Consider the following 22,640-nt stretch of genomic DNA (forward strand, 5'->3'; position numbering starts at 1 on the left):
TGTAGTTTTCTAATTTGACCTTTCCATATAATTCAAATGCTAGGACCTAGCCCACACTGAAGTAACTCTCCAACACAATTTTGGCAAAATTAAAGTAGGCTCTGGCTTTTGGAAAAATAAGTAATACGGTAATACATGTTAGCTCTTTATTTTCTTCTAATTTTTGACATTCAAGTGATGCCATAGTGCTTTATCGTTAGCTACATCAGCAGTTAGCTTTGCCAAGTGAGGTTGCTAGCTCTTCTAAATGCAAATTAAAAGAGAAAAGAAAAGAAAGGAGCAAAGCATTAGCAGGCAGCAAAGAGATATGGTACATGGCCAACAAGGTAATAGCCTTATGGTGAGCCACTGCTCCAGAGAGGGAGGGTTATCTTGTCAATGGTATTAAACTTAAGACCCTGTTTCACTTGCACTGATGTCTGTCAAGGGAAGGGACCGGGATGCAGGAAGAGATTAAGAACTTCTCCCTAAATCAGTAATCAGTATCCTTCTAACAACCACAGAAAGGGTCTTAACATCTGTGAGAGTAGTCACTGTCCAGGCTGTGAGGAAACACGGGGAGAGGTGTGTAATGTTCATTGCTTCTAACTGTGAACACTTAACACTTGCGGCAACCGGAAAGAATCTGCAGTGCCCTCTTCATTCACAAAGGACACTATGACTATCTATTATTGAATAGTGGGTATTAGAAGAGCATCTCATCATTTTTAGAGTTTTATTTCACGTTCATAAAAACATTTCCATTTTTCTCTTCCTGAAGAGAGCCTCTTGGACTGAAACTGCCAGTGACTTTCCACATCCCTCATCCTGTTTCATTACAGAAACGCTCATAAAGACACAATTTTCTCCTATCAATAAATATGTTTGATGTTCCATAGAAGTTCTATGTAATACATGCAGAACAATGGAGTCAGACTCTAGGATTAATGATTGTCAAAGCAACTTGAAGCAACGAGCCTGCCTCTGGATGCTCAGCGGTGGATGTGATGCGGGTGTTCAGTGGGAAACCAGAATGAGCAATAAAGCCCACGAGTAATAATCATAAATCCCAAAGAGGCATCACCCTTTCTTAAGACATGTTTAAACTCCTTGAGAACGAAGACTGTAAGGTGCAATCTGCTTTTAGAGGCATTATATTGTTCTAATACATTTAGTTTAAGTTGGAAGTGGAGCATGCCTGGACTGAGGAGCTTTTCCATGCAGTGGACTCAGCTGCAGCTCCACGCGGACTGCCAGGACAGGATGCGATGCTGATGGTGTTCTGAGCAGACTCCCAACATTTTCCTAACTTGAATTTGTTTTATTTTTACATCATATTCCTGTTAAAGGCTCCTAAAATCTCCTAGCCATCAAGTGTCTCAAAATACAGACTCTACATGGAAAGTATTTGGAGACACCGAATAATTTAGTGTGCCTTACGTATAGGATAAGGGACAAAAGGACTGATGTTTCTCAAAACAGACCATTAGGTTGGCTGTATTCAATTCTGATTCTATATATTTAGGACTCACTGAATTCATAGTTCACGGTACTTGCTGCCAAGATAAATAGTTTTTTTTTCTGCTTTTTGTATTTTCTCACATGAAGACACACTCACCAAGAAATCAAGTAGCAATTGAAGAACTAGACACACTGTGTGGGAAACGTCATGTTGGATATATAGTCTAGATGACCCCTTGATTAATACATAGAGGATTCACCTTTTTTCTTTCACTTCTCATTATTTTGAATCACATATCGCACAAACCAAATAATACTACATCTCAAAGGGAAAAATGTACGAAAGTATTTGTCAACCAAAACTCCTAGTAATTCATCACAGAATTTTCAATGTGCTGCTTTCCATGAACCTCATGCAAGTTCACGAATATTATTGAAGTCCACTGTCATGTAAAGTTTGGATCTTGCAGGAATCTAGGAAAAAAGTTCATACACTCTTTTCTGAATATTGGTAAAAATATATGTATAGTGCTCAAATAACAAGGATACAGTGAAGCAATTTTTAAGGATTATCCTACCACAGTATTATTTTACATACTTAGTAAAGAGATAAACTCTGTTCAGGAATCTCAAGACAGGGGTTTTTATTACTTCCAGAAGTTCAAGTAATTATTTAATAGCTACTATAGTTTGTAAAACATTTTAAAGTTCAGGTTGCACATCATTAGCACAGAGCCTCAGTCCTGCAGATTTCAAGCCTCAGAAACAGGCAACATATACTTCGTTTGATGGAAATTCAGACAGAGATATCTAATTCGCTACCCTGCGGAGTAAGGAAGATAAGCTGAGGCATCTGGTCAACACACTCAATGGGGATGGGGAGACCTTGCCATCTCTATAAAGGGGGTAGAGATTTATAAATCTTATTATTTCCATATATATGGCCTTTCACAACTTACCAGCTTATTTTCACATAGCTCATTTAATATAACAGTTATATAAAAGGTAAGACATTATTTTTTTCTATTTTTATTGTTGTAACTTCTCTGCACACTCATCACCTTAATAACACCTAAATATTACCTTGAGATGACATTTTTTGTTTCTCAAAACCTTCACTAGATCTCATGCTCTTTGGAAGCATAGAGTATGCATAAAGTGCCTTTTCTAGTTATAGTGTCCATACATGTATTGTATCTATGCACACACACAAACAATACTATAAAGTTCAGTACATGATAGCCACTCATTGAGGGCTGAAAAATGAATCACTGAGTGAATAAAGGAACACCTCACATTGTTTCATTTCTCCTTAGCCCTTTTGATTATCCATTCAATTAATTTATTACTAAGTACCTAGCACCGTGCCACCCTGTAGGATATTAACGATACAGTAATCAATTAAAGGTTATTCCACAGTGTGGTCCAATGATCTGCCTGCTGCCATCTGGATGCTTGTTAAAAACTCAAATTCCTGGGCCCAATCCCAGACTTACTGAATTAGAATCTCATGGATACTGAAGTCAGAAAAGCATTGCACAATAAGTTGACAATCTTGCAAAAACAGGTCGATGGATTTTTAAAAAAATCATATTAAAAAAACATCCTTTCTTTTAATCTTTCTACAGTATTTTCTCTATGCAATTTCTCTTAGTTATAGATTGGGTAAGACTAAAATTCAGGACAAATGGAAAACTAAGAACAACATGTAAATGAAAATTCTAAACCAAGGTAAATGGTGAACTAGTTTTTTGGGTCTAGGACTTCATAAAAAAACAGTCTTTCTGGGAACCCATCCTTGTGAAAAGCATTAATCATTAGAGAAAATCAGACAGGAATCTACAAATGACCTGGAGTCATAAATCAAGGAACAATTTTTGTCCTCATTTAGCCATGGTTATGTAGAATATGAAAATATGTATTCCCAGTAGTGGAAAAACCAAGTCCCAGTCAATTAAATTATAGACTGCCACTGGCTTACTTACATTCATGCTTAAAAATGATGTATTATTTTCCTTTCCCATTTCTATTACTTGATATTCTTGCAACTCGTTTAATTATTATAACTGTTTTGTGACACAGAGTTCAGTTTACAAAGACCTAATCCAGAGGTAAAGAGCCCAGTTTGCTTGCTCTCTCCCTGCTGTCTCAGTGAGACTGAGTCAGGGCTACACTTGGGGCCTTCCTGCAGTCTCAGATATCAGAACTCTGATCATGTTGTTTTAGGGTCAGTTGCTACAGATAAACTGGATGGATCGGGGTGGTGGTGGTGGAGTAGGGATTTTAAAGCTGGGAGGAGTGGATATTTATCCCAGCTCTGTTGGTAATTAGCAGAGTGGCCTTATTTACTTATTCTTTGCTTTTCTCTAAAATTTAGTCATGCAGTATTAAAGAATCATTGCAAGGAAGAAAAATAAACACTTGCCTATTTCCTGCTGATTAATGGAGCCAAGATATAACCGTTATTGTTAAATGACTATTAAATGCAGGGTGGTGATGTTTAGGCCTAGAAAAGTAAATCAAATTATTTGAAGTCACCCAGCTAATAGAGTGCAGTGTGTCTTGACTTGCATTTACTCAATTCTCGTCAGTATACTTTCCACTCTCAAACATTTCCTAAGCTTGTAGATGAATTACAGTGGTTTATAAACAGGACGGGGGTAATTGCCAAGAATATGGAAGTGGACAGGGAAGAAGGAGCACATGCTGTAGTTAATAGATCTCAGGCAGAACAAGAACAAGTGGCACCGGCTGGCCAGTGTCCAGGTTCTGCTGAAATGTGAACGCACAGGATTCTCTGAAGCCTGAAGGAGCCTGTCAGACTGGCCAGAAGTAGGCGGTGGCACTGCAGCAGGAATGGCTGTCAGACCTTCAGCCAATTTTTTTACCTTAGCAGCTCTGGCTCCCTGGTTAGTCTCCATTACAATATTAATCTCTGAGTTAGTAGAGAGATTTTCTGACCAAATACTCTTTTAAAAGAAAACCTGTTTTCAAATCAAGAGAAATGTTAAACTGGTTAGAGTTCAAAGTCTGAGGTAGTCACCATTCCACATGACCACAAGAAATGTCTTAGTTTTGTATGCCTGGCATGGGCCACAATAACTAAGAGAGGCAAAGAACTCACAAGGCCATCTGGGGAAGTTTCTTCAAAGGCAATGGCAGGATAGGTTCTATCTGAAGAAAGATCAGAGCAAAGAACAGTTAATTGTAGTTAGAACAGAGTCAAGTATATCATGTTGCTGGCTTGATTAGAGAGCCAGGACTGTGATGGACAGTGATGAAGAGATTTTTCTCTAAAGCAAGGGTCAAGAACCTTTTTCTGTAAAGGGCTAGACAATATTTTCAGTTTTGAAGAGCGTAAGATTTTGTCACAAGTACTCAGTTTGTCACTGTAGCACAAAAGCAGCCATAAATGACTGGCAAATGAATCAGTAAGGCTAGGGTCCAATAGGATTTTGTTTGCCAAACGTGAAGAAAGCTAGATTAGGTCTACGAGCTATAGTTTATCAACCTCTGCTCTGGAATAAAAACGTTTAAATTGAAAAAGAAACACTTGTGTTGTTTCTAGTGTCCCTACCCCACAGCCAGTGGGGAGACCTGAATTTTTCTTGAACCAAAACCTCTTCCATATAACACAGAACATACCTTCATAGGTTATGAAGGTACAGTGCAGGTTATGGAGGATGTTATCACTAAGGGTAGGGGAGACTCTGTACTAATGTTACAACTTCTGTGTGAATGTAAAAAAAAAAAATAAGAAGTTTAATAAATAAAGAGGTTGGCGTTATTGCTGAAATAAATCACTAATTCCTTTTGACTGATTTATTCAGCGGAAAACACAAGGTCATAGACCAAAGGCAGTAACTACAGAGGCCCTGAACCCACGTTAGGGCACAGAGCAGAGACTTGTCATAATTCACGAGAAGGTGTAATTGGACTCCAGAGCCTGGATTTCTTCCAGTTCCTCTCCTGTCTCCTGGCCTTTGCACCTGCTTCCCTCTGCTAGAAACACTCTTTCCCCTACATCTTTACCCAGTTAATGCCTACAGGCACTTCAAATGGAAGCTTAACTGCCATGTATTCCAGGACACTTTCTCTGACCACCCAGAGTAAATTAAACACCACCCACCTAGTTTGGAATATTCATCATATATTATCCCAATTACTAGTTACCTGTTTTCCCTGCTACGATGTGAGGTTCATGAAGAGAAGGATTTGTTCTATACTTTCAGATATGTTTTCCAGGCAAACAGGCAAAGAATGAAAGATAATCATAATACCCATTTTATGTGAGGATGTGGTTAAATAGGCACTTTCATATACCAAGAGATGAGGAGATTCTCATGTATTTCCTTGATATTCTCTCTCTCCCTCTCCTTCTGGCTGGAAAGGAGTACTGGTCGTGAAGAGTCTCAGATTTTACATTCTTCCCCAGCTTCCCTATCCCTTAGCATAACATCCAAGCTTTGAACATGACAGTTAAGACCAATGTATCGGGATCCCTGGGTGGCACAGCAGTTTGGCGCCTGCCTTTAGCCCAGGGCGCGATCCTGGAGACCCGGGATCGAATCCCACGTCGGGCTCCCGGTGCATGGAGCCTGCTTCTCCCTCTGCCTCTGTCTCTGCCTCTCTCTCTCTCTCTCTCTCTCTCTCTGTGTGTGACTATCATAAATAAATAAAAATTAAAAAAAAAAAAAAAGACCAATGTATCCCCAACATCTAAGGTTAGTGCCTGGCACTTGCTAGGTGCTCATTAAATATTTGTTGGAAGAATCAATGGATGGATAAATGCTTGCCAAGAGGGCTCATACTACAAAACATTTACACCAAGTTGATCTGAGCTAGAAAAAAAAAATGTAAGAAAGTATCATTATAAATTTCCAAAATGCTGTGGACTCACTATCTTCCCTTCTCACCTCTTCTCCAGAATGGCAGCGATCTCTGTCCCACTTACCAAATGAGAGGAGAGACACAGAGAAGCTAAATGACTCCTCTAGGGCCATGGTTAGTAAGAAGACAGTAGGCTTAATTCATGGGAGAAGAAAGATGCCTAAGATTGCAGGATCCTACACCCCACTCCTAATCTGGAGATCCGGCGTTGCCAGTAAGCACCTGAATTGTCCCAAGGTCCTAAACTAGGCTAATTCGGAGACGAACATCCAGATGGCCTTCATGTAATTTCTTCCAAGTCAAGTGCATATCAAGGGGGAGAAACGAAAGGTGCTTTGTGCAACAGGGCGCAATTTCCAAGAAGGCCAGCAGGTGGCGGCAGAGCACACCCAGGCGTCTGGTCTTTCTGGCTCACCTGCTGTTTTCCACCAGGTAATGCACAATTTTGTCCAGCACCTTCTCAAACAAGGCAGTGCGGATCCACAGGTGCTTGATGGCTAGTGGGGACAGGTTGGGCAGCTTCGGCAGCTTCCGCACATTCTCCTGGAGGCCCTGGATCTGATTTCACCTTCAAGACCAGTAAAGAAGAAGGATGAATATTCACAAAAGAGGAAATCCAACAGGACCAATATGCAAACAGCAACCTCTCAAGGAAATGAAGGGAATGGCAACCAAAACAACAAAAGAGCCCTTATTGCTCCTGGCAAGTGGGCAAAGAGTTGGAGGAATCATAATACCCAACAAGCATGAAGATGCAGGGAAATACACTTTCATACACTGTTGATGGGTAAGCCGGATTCTCATAGTGATTCCCTTCCCTTCCCTTCCTTTCCCTTTCCCTTCCCTTCCCTTCCCAGCCCAGGACTTCAGTCACACAGAGGCACCTTGGAGAGCTGTGGGCCCAGCATCTCAAAATTCATGAGAGCCTCACATGGGAAAACCCTTCCCTACCCTACCCTACCCTACCCTACCCTATCCTTCCCTCCCCCTCCCTTCCCTTCCCTTCCCCCTCCCTTCCCTTCCCCTCCCCCTCCCTTCCCTTCTCTCTCTCTTCTCTTCTCTTCTCTTCTCTTCTCTTCTCTTCTCTTCTCTTCTCTTCTCTTCTCTTCTCTTCTCTCTCTCTCTCTCTCTCTCTCTCTTCCCTCCCCCTCTCTCCCCTCTCCCTGTCATGGATAAGTGGTTGCATGAATGAAGGAATGGCTCTCCCTTACCAACTGGCATGGGTATCTCTAATTCCTCCATTAGAAAGTCACTCCCAATATCATGGAAGGCCGATGGACATCCACCCCTTTAAGAAGTTCTCAGCAAACACCTGGAAATTTAGCAGATGGACTGGAAGACACCTGAAAACCAAGTGGCTGAGGAGTCACTTGGGATTCCTAATGGGAGTTGGCAATGTAAAATCCACAGCCCTGCCCATCACACAGTTCTGGCCAGCAGCTCTGGGCTGGTATGGCCTGAAAGGCAAGGCAAGGGCCATTGCCCATCCAGTGAAGTGGAAGGAACACCCATGGCAGAGAAGGCAAACATGGCATGCGTGCTTCTTTCTCCTGTCTCGTGCCATCTAATCAATCTGAGCATTCTTTCCTGTGAAACCCAAGAGTAGCTCTAGAATCTTTCACAACAAGGTCCTTTGGGCAGCCTCTAGCAACAACTGGAGCTGAAACCTATTTGGCATCCCTGACCAGGCTCCAGATCAAGGCTTTGGCTGAACAATTAGGACTCTGGCGAGGCTCTGGTGGAAGGTGCTCAGGTACACATACTCAGGCCATGAGCCTCCCCCAGCAAACATAATCAGCTCTTAAGACATGTGAGTGAAGTCAAGGCTCCCCTTCAATGGTGGCCTCAATGTGACACCTGGTCCATGCAGACAGAGACCATACTGCTTTGATTAAACTTTGGTCTTCCTGCATTCAGAATGGGGTCTGGCTCCCAAAAGCCACTTTATGCATTCAACAATCGTGTCTTGAACATTTCTAGGCACTGTCCAGGCACTGGGATGGGGAGTAACAGATGTTAGTTGCCTGTTCCCAGGAGTTCAGAGTTAAGCGGGGAAGATAGACAAGAATCAAGGAAACAAATGAAAGAGTAATTAGAGGTGGTGATAACCACAGGGAAGTAAGTAAATAAGTGATCTAAAAGAAAAATTGGGTGAGGGTTGGAATTTATCCTTAACTGGGGCAAAGCCTGAGATGACAAGAAACTAGCCACAGAAAATGAAGTATGGGAACCGGGTGGTGGGTAGAACATGTGCAAAGGCCCTGGGGTAGGAAACAATCTGGCAGGTTTGGGGAGCAGAAAGGAAACCGGAGAGAGGAACTGGCAGGAGGCATGGGTTCTTGCAGAGCTCAGGGAGGAACGTGGAGTCAGGGGGACTGTCCTCTGCAGGGCGTGCCCTGCCCATACCCCATGCTCCATACTCACGTGCTCTCAATCAGCTGCTCCAGGTCCTGCACCTTGTGGCTCAGCTCCTCGGCCGGCGGGAAGTTCTTGCCCACTTTCATGAAGAGAGCTGCAATCTCGTTGTAGCACAGAAAGCCAGCCGCCCGCCGCCGCAGCCCATGCAGGACGCAGGCCTCCACAGCCGCTGTAGGGACATGACAGTCAGTAGGCCCTGCCCTGCCCACACTCCCACGCACCCAGCCCAGGACTTCAGTCACACAGAGGCGCCTTGGAGAGCTGCGGGCCCAGCATCTCAGAATTCATGAGAGCCTCACATGGGAAAACCGCATATGCCTCTCTCCCTTCCACTCCCTCGAAAGGGAGCAAGACAGCTGAGGAGTTAACCTATGCTCGCTGCCCAAGGTCAGACTATCTGCCCACATCCTTTCCCAGACACTAAGCAGTCGTGTGACCTCCAGCAACTACTTCCCCTCCTTGTGTCTCAGTTTCTTCATCTGAGAAGTGGGGAGAGCATGAATGTGCATCTTAAAAGGTTGCTGTTAGAATGAGGTGGAAAAATGCATGGAAAGCACTTCACACAGAGCCCAGTACACAGTAAGTGCTTTAGGAACATTAGCTATTGCTCCTGCCAGGGAGAGAGGAGGGACCAGACCACAGGACTGTTGAGCTTTGTCTGGGCTCAAGATAAAAGTGACATAAACGTCACTACTGTGATTCTAGTAACAGCTAGCGTTACAGATCTCATTCTCCCTCTGCCACAGCCAAGGAAGAAAGGACAACCATCCCCATTTTTCAGATGTGAAAACTGAGGCTCTAAGAAGCAAACCGAATTGCCCAGGGCCACCTGGAAAAAAGTGACCAAGTTGGGATTCAAAACTGGGCCTGAGGGGGATCCCTGGGTGGCTCAGTGGTTTCGCGCCTGCCTTTGGCCCAGGGCACGATCCTGGAGTCCTGGGGTCAAGTCCCGCATCGGGCTCCCGGCATAGAGCCTGCTTCTCCCTCTGCCTGTGTCTCTGCCTCTCTCTCTCTCTCTATGTCTATCATAAACAAATAAAAATAAATCTTTAAAAAAAAAAAAACCAGACCTGAGCCCATGGTGTGCTCACAACACCTGTGTCTCCATGAAGGATTTGAAGAGAGGCTTCACTCATCATTTCCCGTGTCTATGTCTGCCCTGGGTGGTAGTCTGGGCTCTACCTCTAACTTGCTGTGTGACCTCAAGCAAATCACTTTCCATTTCTGGGACTTAGTGTTCCCTGCTGGGAGACAGTCCCTGTGGAGGCCACTCTGATGACCCCAATCTTATTTCTGGTACTTTCAGCAGGCCTCTATTAGTGTTTTCCTACCTTCTATCTCACACAGTGAGACCAGTGTGTAGTTTTAGCTTACTCAATCCTGGTGGAAAAAGCCCACGAAGTGAGTGTGCTAGTCGCCGTCACTCCAAAGAAGGAGAACGCCAACAGTCCAAGGGTTAAGAGCCCGGCCAAGGTCATGTTGTGTGCAAGGACAAATACTGAGAAGTTCTGGTTTAATTTCTTGTCTTGGGTTGTTGTTGTTGTTGTTAGCAATTACTTGGCTTTTATTTTTTTAATTAATTTTTTAAAATAGGCTCCACATCCACCATGGAGCTTGAGCTCATAACCCTGAGATCAAGAGTTGTGGGCTCTACCAACTGTGCCAGCCAGGTGCCCCAGTAATTGCTTGGCTTTGAATGAATGTCCACTTATTGCCTAATTTGCTTATGGGCTTAAAATAGTCTGGATAAGCATCTATTAAACACCTTCATTTTTGCTTACACACACAACACTTTTCATCCATTTATACTTCAAGAAGTTAAGTAACTATCCAGGTATTGGCAGCTTGGTTGACTCTTTCTGACAATGAATCCTAAGGAACGGTGGATCACAGACCCCTCAGGGAGACCCTGTAGGCCTTACTCAGTGCCATCACATTTCTTCCCTCATCCCAAACTGTGGCTGGAGTTAGAGGATTATTGTGATTTTTATCACTTTCTATTCCTCTAAGTCTTTAATGGGTAGGTATCGTAGCACATTTTGAAATGGGCATGCCGATTATTTTCTTTGCAAATAAAGATGTCCGGGAGAAAAAAATATAGGTAAATACATTCCCATATTTACATTTGTGTGTATGTGTCCTTTCATATACATACACGTTCATGTAATTATGTGCATACAGACTCCTCTATATATACATAAATATGCAAGTATATAAATATACATATATATGTAGCTTAAACAGATCTCACTTCAAAAAACATAAAATTTTGCCAAGGTCACCCAACACACAAGTGGCAGAGAAGGGATGTGAACCCAGGTCGGCCTGGCTGCAAAGGGCCCAAACTGACGTCAGCAGGCTCCCAGGTCATGACGTGTGTTCCCACAGGTGGTACGCCCAGCCATCTGGATGAAGCCGAGGGCCCAGTCAGGTCTCCTCGCTCGGGCCTCTCTATGAGACCAAGGCCACGAGAGGGGGATTACAGCACGTCCTTCACCCCAACACATGCCAGTCATGAAATAATAAAGGTTTTTAGGGAGAAAGAAACTCCCCCACTTATACGTACACACTGATACGTAGAAACAGAATCCTGACTCCGGGGACACGCAAAACCTGCGTCTGTAGCCTGTAACCGAGGTGGAAGTATAGTAAGAACCTGGCAGCATGGTTATTTCTGGAGCCTTGCAAGCAAAGCTGATTCAAGGAGAGACGTCTGAGTCATGCTCTGAGCCCTGGGCCTGCCTCCTGCGCTGAGCCAGCTGGACATGATCCCTCAGGATGGTGTGATGGTTCCTCACTCCCTGAATTTTTAAAGCCCATCCATCCCCTCCCATTATTTAGCAACAGCCATAGGCAGGGCGGGGGAAGGGGCACGGAGCCATTCCTCAGATGGAGCCATTCCTCAGATGCGAGACCCACATCACTAGGGGTGTGGGTTGGTGGCTGTGAACTGAGAGGGGAAAGCAGGCCCTCCGGCATCAACAGTGATTAACCCTTCGTAGGTTGCACGGGGGCCATTCTTAATGTCTTCTGGAGACATTGTTGTATTTCCAAATTCCCTAATGGGGCCCCTTGGAAATCTGAAAATAACGTTGGAGTTACAAAGCAAAAAAGCAGTTAAGAACCCTTGCTTGCACAAAGATGCCACTCCCCCAGGTCAGCCCACAGAGAAAGAAGCCACTTTCAAGGCCACAGGCCACGGGCTCACCACAGAAGGAGATGATGTGGCTGCTGTCCTCGTGGACAAACTTCCGTGTGACGGCCTCCTCCATGATCTGCTTCACCTGGAAGGCAGAGGCAGCTGGACGGGAGACCCAAATGCGACCCGGGTGTGGTCACCCCAAAGGGCTGTGTCGCTCCTCCTGGGCTTCTCAGGCCGTCCACAGTGTTTTGATAACTGCTTTCCTTTCATACCCTCCTCACCCCGTCTTCTGTTAAGTCTGAGGCCTGTGGCCTAGAAGAGCTCCACACTTCACATTCTCCTGAAGCATTTTTTCGGGTGCTTGCTCTGCACTTTTCAGATGTCACACGAAATGTCATCTCCCTCCTTGACCCCATTATCTGAGACAGCCCTCCCCGTGACTCCATCCATTCCTCGTTACAGTTCCTTCAGGGTACTTACACTATTCCTGTCCTGTTTCTTTGCGTACCGTCTCCCTCCTCTGGGCCTCATCTGCCTCAGAGCCTGCAAACTGTGGCCTCCCTGATGTTAGGGGCTGAACTGTATCCCTGCCCCCCACTCATACGCTGAAACCTTAACCCCGAGTACCTTAGGATGTCATCTATTTGTCGACAAGGTCTTCAAGAGCTAATTATGTTAAAATGAGGTCATTAGGGTGGGCGCTCACCTGGTACGACTGGTGTCCTTATAAAAGGAAGTCTGAGCACAGAGCACTACAGAGGGAAGAGTCCGCCATCCTGGGAGAAGAGGGCCATGTACGAGAACACCCAGAACAGAGCTTTCCCTCACAGACGTCAGAAGGAGTCAATTCTGCCAACACCATGATACTGGACTTCCAGCCTCCAGAAGTGTGAGAACGTAAATATCTGGCATTCAGGTCCCCCCGGGTGTGGTAGCTTGTCATGGCAGCCGGGGCAGACGGACACACCCACCGTCAGCATCCTCACCATCACGCTCCACGTCCTCATCCCCCCAGCGGAGCACTTCTCTGCCAGAGGAGGAATAAGTGAACGAGTGAATGAGTTCTAGGCTTACCTGTATTAACTCACTGTACCCTCTCCTCAGCCCTGTGCGGGGTGGGCCTATTTTTATGAGAATGAAGATCAGAGAGCCTAAGCAGCCAGCCCAAGGTCACACAGTGTACAGGAGGCAGGAGCAGAAACCCAGGCTCTTGATGCTACTCTAGAAGCTTCAGCCAATGGCTTGTCTCTGAAAATAATAATGCTGCTCTAGCTTACACACACTTGCACAGCACTGTGGTAAGCACACATGGTATTATGGAGTCACATGCTGAAGCCCTATTCTCCCCCTCCTGGTGTGATGGTATTTGGAGGTGGGGCCTCGGGGGGGGGGCGGTAATCAGGGTTACACAAAGTCCTGAAGGCAAGGGCCTCAGGATGGGCCTAGTGTCCTTAAAAGAAGAGGAAGAAATCAGAGCAAAGTGAGACGGTGGTTGCCTGCAAGCCAGGAAGAGAACCCTCACCGGGAGCTGAATCTGCTAGCACCTTGACCTCGGACTTCTCAGCTGGCAAACTGCAAGAAATAAAGGTCTGTTTAGGCCACTCTATCTGTGGTGTTCTGCTACGCCAGTCTGAGCAGAGGCACCCGGCCAGCCCCACATAATCCCCACAGCATGGTTCCCAGGTGGCCCCTACCACCCACTTCATTCACAAGAAAATTATGAAATGCAGAGGTATCGGTTACTACCTAGCCAAGGTCAGAACATCCAAGGTCATCCTGCTGAGGTTTCTACGCTGGGCAATCTGACTCCAAGGGGAGCCTCTGCCCACTCCACTCCACTCCAGAAACAGGGGTCAGATGCACTTACTGGGGTCACCGCCCTCCGTGACACAACAGAGGAAACAACCCCTTCCTCTTACTCTCCCTCTCTCCAGAAGGCCGGGAGGACCCCCTAACCACTGTCTGTGGTTCATAGCAACACTGGTGCTCTTATTTCCCAGCTCAGCTCAAGCCGGGGTGGAGTCTGGGGGCTTCGGCCTCTCTCTGCTACATGATGGCCTGGCCCAGCAAAACTAAGATTCAGAAGTCCGCTGTTGGCAAAAACCATGGGCAGAGTTCTTGGGAGGGGGGGGTTCCTGTGTGCTTGAGGGAGAGCAAAAGGGCTTTCCAGGTTGGGGCACGGAGTCCAGGGAAGGCTACTGGCCCCTCCTTGGCCCCTTGGACAAGAGCTGATCACATGGTAGGTATCACAGTGTGCCCCACAGAACCCTTCAGGACTGGAGGCTGCTTAGGGGGGTGCTGGAGAACCCTTAGAGGGGTTGCCAGTCCCTTAGAGGACAGGGGACTACTTCAGCCACAGGGAGAGCCTGCCCCAAGGTCTCACTGCTTCCCAGGGTGGCCCTCACCCAGAGACTGGAGCAGGCGGGCCCTGAAGATTTGGCATCCTCGCCCCAGCTTGGGACAGCTTTGAAGGGCCACAAAGCTCCCTGGGAACTCGCCGTGGCGCTTCCATGAAAGCCCCGTGGCCCATCTTCTCCTTTGGCCCTCTCCTGCTTGCTTCACTCTGCTCCCCGGGTGTCAATCCCAAAGGCATACCCAAATAAGCCTGCATGCTGACCTCCATCTCCACAATGGCCTCCACTCAGGGACCGCCAAGCCAAAGCATGCACACATGTGAGCAACAGTCAACAGGGAGACGTCGTCGTAAACAGTTCAAATGCTCATGAATGCAGTTCGGCAGGAGGCCCTGGCACTGAGGGCACAGAGCAGCAGGGATGGAGTCAAACAGTCCTGCCCAGGACGACCTTTCACTCCAATGAGCCAAAAGGTAGGACAAGCTAAGACAGGCACAGGGCAAATGTGACATTGCCCAGCAGGGCCAGCAGCACCAGCACCAGGTGGGACCTGGTAGAGACACAAATGCTTGGCCTCCGACCCATGGAATCAGCAACTCCAGGATGTTTATCAAGCTCTCCAAGGAAATCGCACGCAAGCTCAGATGGCAGCAGGAGGTGCGAGAGGATAGAAAACAGGAAGCTGTCCCAAAATCCTTAGGAAGAGATTCAGCAGTCACGGCTCCTGTCTGGGACCTTCCCCACACAGCCAGCCCCTTCTGGCCACCTCTCCTGGGCCCCATGTCAGACCAGGGGAGGTAACAGTTGCGGCTTCCTCACTATTACCACCACAGGGTGCTGCATCCTTGGCGCACCCCACCCTGCCTTGGTCAGTAGTGCCTTTATTAAATTCACCTTACTGTACTCCCTTTGGGGGAATCCTCTGTTTCCTATCGTTACCCAGACTGGACACACGCGCTGTCTCAAGTCCAAACTCTGCAGAGTGGAGAAGGTTGTCCGTTTATCGCTGTGGACTCTGAAACTCAGGAAGGGCAATCCCCAGGGAAGGCTGGCTCCAGGACTCTTGTCCTGGGGATGGATCTGGGGTGGGGTGGGTGGTGGAGGTGCAAATGCAGCACCCGTGGGTAGTGGGTAGTGCTCAGCCTGGGGAGGGGCCCTGACAAGTGAGGTGCCCCCCACTTCTGCTGGCTCCCAGCTGTGGGCTAGAACCCGTCTCCAGAAGTTAGTAACAGGCTGCCAGCCTGAGGCCAGAAGAGGAAATTAAAAAGGCAGCGGGGTGGGGCGGAAGTCTCCCTGGGAAGGACCCTGAGAGCCTCCCAGGAGAGAGCAAGGGCTGCAGGAAGAGGCTGTGACCCACACCCTCGAGGGCGGGCCCCATCCCCAGGGAACTGGCCAGACCTGTGGGGGTGAGGGAGAGGGCCACAGAAGGCCTCTGAAATTCAGTTCAACCACCTTTCCCTTCTCAGGCGCCAGGCATGAGCTTGGACTCAGTCGGCTGTGAAAGCTGACAGATGTGAGGGACCTCGGGGTGGTCTGGGCATGGTGGCAGTGGCAGGTGGCCTCCCGGCCCCTCCCCAGCCTCTGTGATTTCTCTAATCTTCAGCCCTGGGATCATGTGTGATTCAGGCAGCACAGAGGCAGTGGCTGTGGTAGCTGGGACTCGAGGCCCACAGACCTCCATCTGCATCCCGGCTCAACCCCTCGTGTCCAGGGCGACGGTTAAATGGGCTGCTGTTTGCAAAAGGGCAGGCCTGGCTAGGACATAGTAGAAGTTTCATGATGCTAAAGCTTGCTGCCATTTTTTATTTTTTGAGCACTCACTGTGTTCCTGGAACTGTATATAGCGTGACAACCCAAATGAAGTGGATTACTGAATTATTCCCTTTTCCCAGATGGGGAAACTGAGGCAGGGAGCTGTTCGATAACCACCCCAGGTCATGCAGAGGAGGCACGATCAGACCCAGGGCCTTTATTCTAACAAATACTTTGTCTCATAGCAGAAGTTGGAGGCCATTTTGAACAAAATGCTTTTGTTATTGCCCAGCTTAGAGTGAGAGAGTATGTTTACTGAGCACCTACTATGTGCCGGCGTCTCTGTACAGAATACCTTGTTTAATCCTCACAGGAACATCATCATCCCCATTTTAAAGCTGCATAAACTGAGGTTCACAAGAGTTTATGCAATTTGCCCTAAGGTTACAAAACCAGGAAAGGGCATGGTCAGGACCTCTTGAACTTAGGTCTCACAGTCAGCAATGCCTCCAGCCCTGCCCAGAAAGGGGTCAGGCCCTCTAAAATCCCAAAGTGCTGAGAAACCTATGAGAAAGGGATTCCTAGGTCTCGCCCAACATGGAGACCAAAGAAGCACTAACTGCAAGTCAGGAGTCCTGAGTCACCCGGACCGGACTCTGCCACCCATGTCCTGTGGGGGCCTCTTCAGGGCAGGGAGACCTCAAAGGTCACAGTGGTCAGGAAGCTTTCATCCCTGTCTAGCACCCATTCTAAGGAGTCCTCCAACATCTGCTTGCATTCCCCCAGTGATGGGGAGCTCACTTCCTTCAGAACCAGCTTGTTAGCTCTAACGACAGGATGTTAGGAGGCAGTGGAGAGGCTAGGAGCCAGAATGTGGAGTCACTGACCTGACATCGAATCCTTGACCACTCATGATGCTGGACAAGCTTCCTCACTTGTCAAATAGGGTGGATGATCATAGTGTCCCTGCCTCATTGGGTAACGGGAGCCTTGCAAGAGCCCTGTGGAGACAGTGCCTGGCACATGGTAGGAATTCTACAAACAGGAGCCAGTCTTAGAGGATAGGGACTGCCTAGTTCAGGGCCGGCCCACAGTAGATATTCATGAGTGTGAGCTATGGGGCCCTTCAGCTCGATGCACTTACCCCAGCTTCCCATCCAGGGGCTATTTAGGACCTCACTGGCCTCTGGGGCAGTGGCCTGGCCCCACCCCTGCTCGTGGGATCTCAGACCATCAACCCCTGTCAGCCCCACCCTGCAAATTCAGGAACCAGCCCCGCCCTCCCACCCTCCACCTGCAAATATTTCAATAGCACACAGAAGAAGTAATCAATCTCAGGAGGAAGGCAGGCAGGGAAACCGAGGCCAATCCGAAAAGCAGGAAGACGGGACTCGTGGGGGCTCCCCGGCCTGCCGTGCCTTCTCCCCACCCCATTCCTGCCACCTGCCCACTGATACCCAGATAGCCTCACGTGGCCCACCTGGAACCCTGCTAGGTTCCAGATCAACTCACTACTCCCGGCTGCCTCTCCACACAGTGCCGTGCTCACCGCTTTTATGCCTGGATCGGAATAATACAGCCCAGCGTGCAAGGCTCCCATAAGGATTATGGAAAGTATCAGCAGAGGGCCTCTAACAGGACCCAGCATAATACAGCTGGCATCCTATAAAGGGAGGCACCTTAGTAAAGCCAGTAAGAATAGGAGATCAGGAGTCACCAGGCTCAGGTCAAATTCCAATTCTGCCATTGGCTGGATGACCTCAGGCCTCAGTTTCCTTATCTGTGAAATGGAGATGATATACCACCTGTCAGGGCTGCTATGTGCAGATTTCATGAAAAAAGCATGCACAGCGCTCAGAATGGGAGCAGGAGCTCAGAACCACACAGTGTAAAAGCTTCATGCATGTCACTCTCTACCCCCTTCTGCTGCTGTATACTTTTGCTTAGAATTTATCACGGCCTGACTTTCACTATACACCTGCACGCTTATGTGTGTACTGTCCATCTCTAGGACAGCGCTGGGCAAACAGGAGGTGCTCAATCTATGTTGGGTGATCGATCACTCTGATTATATTAGTAACACACGCCAGCAGCTCATGCTCATCAGGTTTGGTTCCAGTGTCTTTAAGGCCCTCTGGCACCTGATCTCATTTGCTCTGTGTTCAAGGCCAGGGTGGGCAAACGTTTTCTGTGAAGGGTCAGAGAGCAAACACTTCAGGTTTTACAGCAGGACCGCCAGATAAAAACACAGGCTGCCCAGTGAAATCTAAACTTCAAATACATATGGAATTTCTTTTAGTCTAAGTATGTACCAGATACTGTGCAGGCTTATACTAAAAGATTCTCTGGTTTTTCTGAAATTCAAATTTCAGCAGGCGATCTGAATTTTTATTTGCTAAATCTGTCAAACCTATTTTCAGGCCACATACCGTCTATGTCCCATCCTCTCTCGTTTTCACACCCCTTTTTAGGATGTAAAAACCATTCTTGGCTTAAGGGCAGTGCACACACAGGCTGGATTTGGCCACAGGGACCCCTGGCATAAAGCACCCAGCACTGTGCCTGTGGCTCACATTAGGCCAAAATAAAAACCAGCCGAGCTGCCACCTGCTCCTCCAAGTCCTGCTGCCTCGGTGCTGGCTCAGAGCACAGCTCACCCCAGCTGGGGTCCTGGGTGGTTGGCGCCTGGCAGTGCAGCTGGGTGAGTAATGCTGAGCCAGCAGGAGCTAATGAGATGGAGGCCCCCTGCCTCTCCCGGCCGCGAGAAACTCACAGTGGAAAGGCCGGTTCATTTAGGGTGTCTGGACCGCCTTCAGGGTGACTTTTAAAAATAGCTCGCAGCATCTGGGCAAAGTGAGGAGGAGAGGGGAATGAGCAGAGGTCAGCTCTGCCTCCCGGGTGGGCCTCCTGGATGCTGAGGGCGAGATGCACATGCCCTAGCAGGCCAGCATGTCCAGCCCCGCCTCGGACCGCGGGCCCTCAGACCCAGCCGTGGGTGTGCCTTTGCCCACATATGCCTTCTGCCAAGGGTCCCTCCCGACATGCTGCAGCTAGCTAAGTGCAACTCAGGCTTCAGCCCAGGTGTCACCTCCTTCTGGGAGCCTTCCTGGACTCTCCATACCCAAGCAGGGATAAATGTACCTCTTCCATGTTCTGCCAACACCTGCCTTCCCAGCACTTCCCTTCACAAGAACCACAGCTGTCCCTCATTCACTTAACATTTATGGAGCACCTCCTAGGAGTTTGGTACAAGATGACGAGCAGATAGAATCCCTGCCCTTGTGGACATGGCAGTCTACAGAGACAGATACTAACCAAGTACAACAAATGGGTACATGACAACAAAAAAGTAGGCCAGTTCCCTGCAGCAAAAGAATTTAGTTCTTGGAGAATAACAAAGGAACTTGAGCTGATGAGGTAGGTCTAGCGGTCAGGGAGGGCTTCCTGGAGGAGGTGATGCTCAAGATCTAAGGTACAAACAGAACTGAACTCTCTGGTTTCTCCAACTCTAAACCAGAGGAGGAAAATGCTGCCCCTGCAATTGCCCCCGCCCCCCCCAGCCACCCTAGAGCTCAAAGGAAGGAACAGATGGAAGGACAATGTGGCAGGGAAAGGCACGACATGGAAATAGCTGGCGGCTTTTTATTTTTTAATTTCTTATGGGGGAGGGGGCGCACAGGAGGTGAGTTGGGAAGGCCTGGAACAGGGCTGCGAGCTGTGACTGCTTCTACCATGGGGCCCTACCTTCCTTTCCTGCCACATCCTGTCCCCTCCCCGCCCCTTCCCACGCCCAGCTCGGTCACTTGTGCCATTCCTTCTGTAGGATTCCCACCCCTGCCTTTGCTTTGTGCTTTGTGCAGTCCCCTGCACCTGATATCCTCACCCACTCCGACCTCCATCTCCAGCTCTGGCAAAACCACTGCATCTTCTGGGACTCACTAAGGTGTCCTCTGCCCTCCTTCCCGAGCCACCCCCACCCCCCACCCCCTAGGCAAAGTTGATGGGACCTCCTCCACTTCCAAGCTCCAATGGTCAGCTATGAGCACTGGGCTCTAGAGTCAAACTTCCAGAATTCAAACCCCAGCTCTTGCACAGAATCTTGGGCAAATCTTTCCCATCAGTAAAATGGGTATCTGTATTTGCCTCACAGGCATAAGATAATACATCAAAAGCATTTAACACAGTGGTAGCCGCACAGTAAGTGCTTTACACACTTATTTATGAGGTGTTCGCTGAGCCTGGCACCATGCTTGGGGCATTATTTTATTGAATCCTCAGGGTAATTAGGTGAGATGGGTGTGGGTGCATATTTTTACAGATGAGGAAACTGAGTCTTGGTGAGGTCAAATACTTGCCCAAGAGCACATGGCTTTTTTTTTTGTTTGTTTGTTTGTTTTTTTTTTTTTTTTTGCACATGGCTTTTTTTTTTAAGTTTATTTTTTTATTTTATTTTTTAAAGATTTTATTTTATTTATTCATAGAGACAGAGAGAGAGAGAGAGAGTGAGGCAGAGACACAGGCAGAGGGAGAAGCAGGCACCACACAGAGAGCCTGATGTGGGACTCGATCCCAGGTCTCCAGGATCATGCCCTGGGCTGCAGGCGGCGCTAAACCGCTGCGCCACCGGGGCTGCCCGTGCACATGGCTTTTGAATGGCAGAGTGGGGACTCGAACCCACGACCATCTGCCCTGCACTGAGCCTGGCACACAGTAGGTCCATTTATTCATTCAATACGTACTGGTGCATCCCACAAGCTACGTGGGTGCTTCACATCCATGAGCCCCAAAGATTCATAACAAGCATGCCATGTGGGTGCCATTGCTACTACTCTATTTTCCCAATGAGGCAGCTGAGCTAGGAGGGATGGAGACCATCTGGTCCGTGAAGAGGCTGGGATCTGAATCATCTCCAGCTTCGGAGTCCCAGGTGGCCAACTCCCTGCTCCTGAAGTCCTGGCCCTGCAGCACCAGCCAGGTCCACCTCTGCCCTGCCAAACCTTTTCACCACTGACCTCCCCAGGTGTGCCCAGTACCACCCAGCTCCCTCTCCCCTCTGCACATAGGTCTCCAATGGAGAATCATGGTAGCAAGAGGGAAACCTTCAACCTGAAACACGTATTACTGAAAACAAAGAATCTGAAAAGGCTACATGCTGTCCAAATGCAGCTGCAGGACATTCTGGAAAGAGCAACACCATGGAGACGGCAAAAAGATCAGTGGTTGCCAGGGGTTGGGGGCAGAAAGGGATGAACAGCAGAGCGCAGAGGATTTTTAGGGCAGATAAAGAGATGTATAGGAAATCTCAGTACTTTCTGTTCAGTTTCATTGTGAACCTAAACGTGCTATAAAAAATAAAGTCATTATTAAAAAAGAAGAAAGTAAAAAAGGAAATATCTTGTCTGTGCTCTGCTGCTACTGTAGGATGTCAGCAGGGATCCCAACGCTCCGGCACATAGGCAAAGGGCCTCCTTCCAGATGGGTTCCTCCCTGCCCTCAGCCCATCGCAGCCTGCACAGGGCTGGGGCCTTCTCAGAGAAGGGGTCTGAAGGCGTCTGGCACACAGCGAGAGCCCAGTAGCCGCTGGTGAACGGATCAAAGCTTCCTCTCCTGGACTCTTGCTCTCTCTCATACACGGTTCCAGAACAGCCCTGCCCCACCCTCCCACCCACACACTTCCACCCTGCCCTCCACATCCACACAGATGGATAATGAAAGCAGAGACACAGGACGGTCCTTCTGCAGCCCCATCTGTGCCTGTGGGAGAGAGCGGGGGGGCGGGGACATAGGTGATGAAGCCATGGCACCTGGATCTTCAGAGTCCTAGTGCTAGCAAAGTCTTCCCTCTTAGCACCTGCCCTAAACATGGCTGTGGGCCTTACAAGGGAAGCAAAAGCCTGTTTCTCAGTGGGCTGCTGCTAGGACAGCCCCAGTTAACCCTTTTCTGGGATGCTATAAATAGGCACCACGCATCGTTCCCTCAGAGTATAGGGACTGGCCAACCTGCCCTGACCTGGAAGCGGGCGTTCTGGGCGCTGAGATTGGGTTTCCCTCACACAGGTGCCCTGCACAGGTGCTCAGACACCCCCTGACGAGAAGGTCACGCAAGTGCCTGGTTCTGGGGCATTCACCTGGGGGCATTTTGGCAAAAAGGTCCCCCCAGCTACACCTCCCGCACACAGCCACTCAGGGAGATGATGGAACTGTGAAGACAGTCAATCCCCCGCCCCTCCATTCCCGGAGAAAACAGCCTGCGTGTCTCACATTCCCAGCCCACGCCCTGGAGACCGGCCAGCCCTCTCCTGGGTGCTCTGCTGCTGTGTGAGGCGGCTCCCCTGGCAACACGCCCCACTTCCTCAGACCCACGGGCCTCGTGGATCAGGAAGGCACGCACAGACGCTGGAGCGGCCTCAATTCTCTCTGGGGGTCTGGGCAGCTACAGGAGATAAGAACACGAATTCCAGATGGTTGCTTCAAACAGCACAGGGTGAGCCAGAAAACACATTAGCCACCTCTAGCCTACACTGGGAGGAAAAGCAGCCAAGCATCACATCCAAGGGCTGGGTGAGTACCCTGGCTCTGCTCCCTCACCAGCTGTGTGGCCTTGGGTAAGTCACTTCACTTCCTTCGCGCTTCAATTTACTCCC

General features: G+C 48.4%; 1 protein-coding gene and 1 pseudogene across 3 annotated transcripts in view; both read right to left on the reverse strand.

Annotated features, from left to right (window-relative positions):
- The window catches only part of LOC140597391 (FAS-associated factor 2 pseudogene), a 47,112-nt pseudogene extending 40,578 nt beyond the window's left edge, over window positions 1-6,534 (reverse strand).
- LOC140597399 (small G protein signaling modulator 1-like) overlaps window positions 1-22,640 on the reverse strand; it is a 40,948-nt gene that overhangs the window by 7,430 nt on the left and 10,878 nt on the right. For 2 of the 3 annotated variants that reach the window (XR_011999236.1, XR_011999235.1), the window contains exons 3-6: window positions 11,957-12,032; window positions 11,315-11,374; window positions 8,755-8,917; window positions 6,746-6,898 (exon numbers count right to left, since the gene is read on the reverse strand). Coding sequence is in view for 1 of the 3 variants with exons in the window: in XM_072745664.1 (XP_072601765.1) it covers window positions 6,895-6,898; window positions 8,755-8,917; window positions 11,315-11,374; window positions 11,957-12,032 (303 nt within the window). In the remaining 2 variants the exon portion in view is untranslated. Of the gene's footprint in view, window positions 1-5,247; window positions 6,899-8,754; window positions 8,918-11,314; window positions 11,375-11,956; window positions 12,033-22,640 lie in introns of those variants that run through there. The other variant, XM_072745664.1, reaches the window with a different exon arrangement.

This window comes from Vulpes vulpes, unplaced genomic scaffold (assembly GCF_048418805.1).
Source record: "Vulpes vulpes isolate BD-2025 unplaced genomic scaffold, VulVul3 u000000643, whole genome shotgun sequence".
NCBI classification, from domain to species: Eukaryota; Metazoa; Chordata; class Mammalia; order Carnivora; family Canidae; genus Vulpes; species Vulpes vulpes.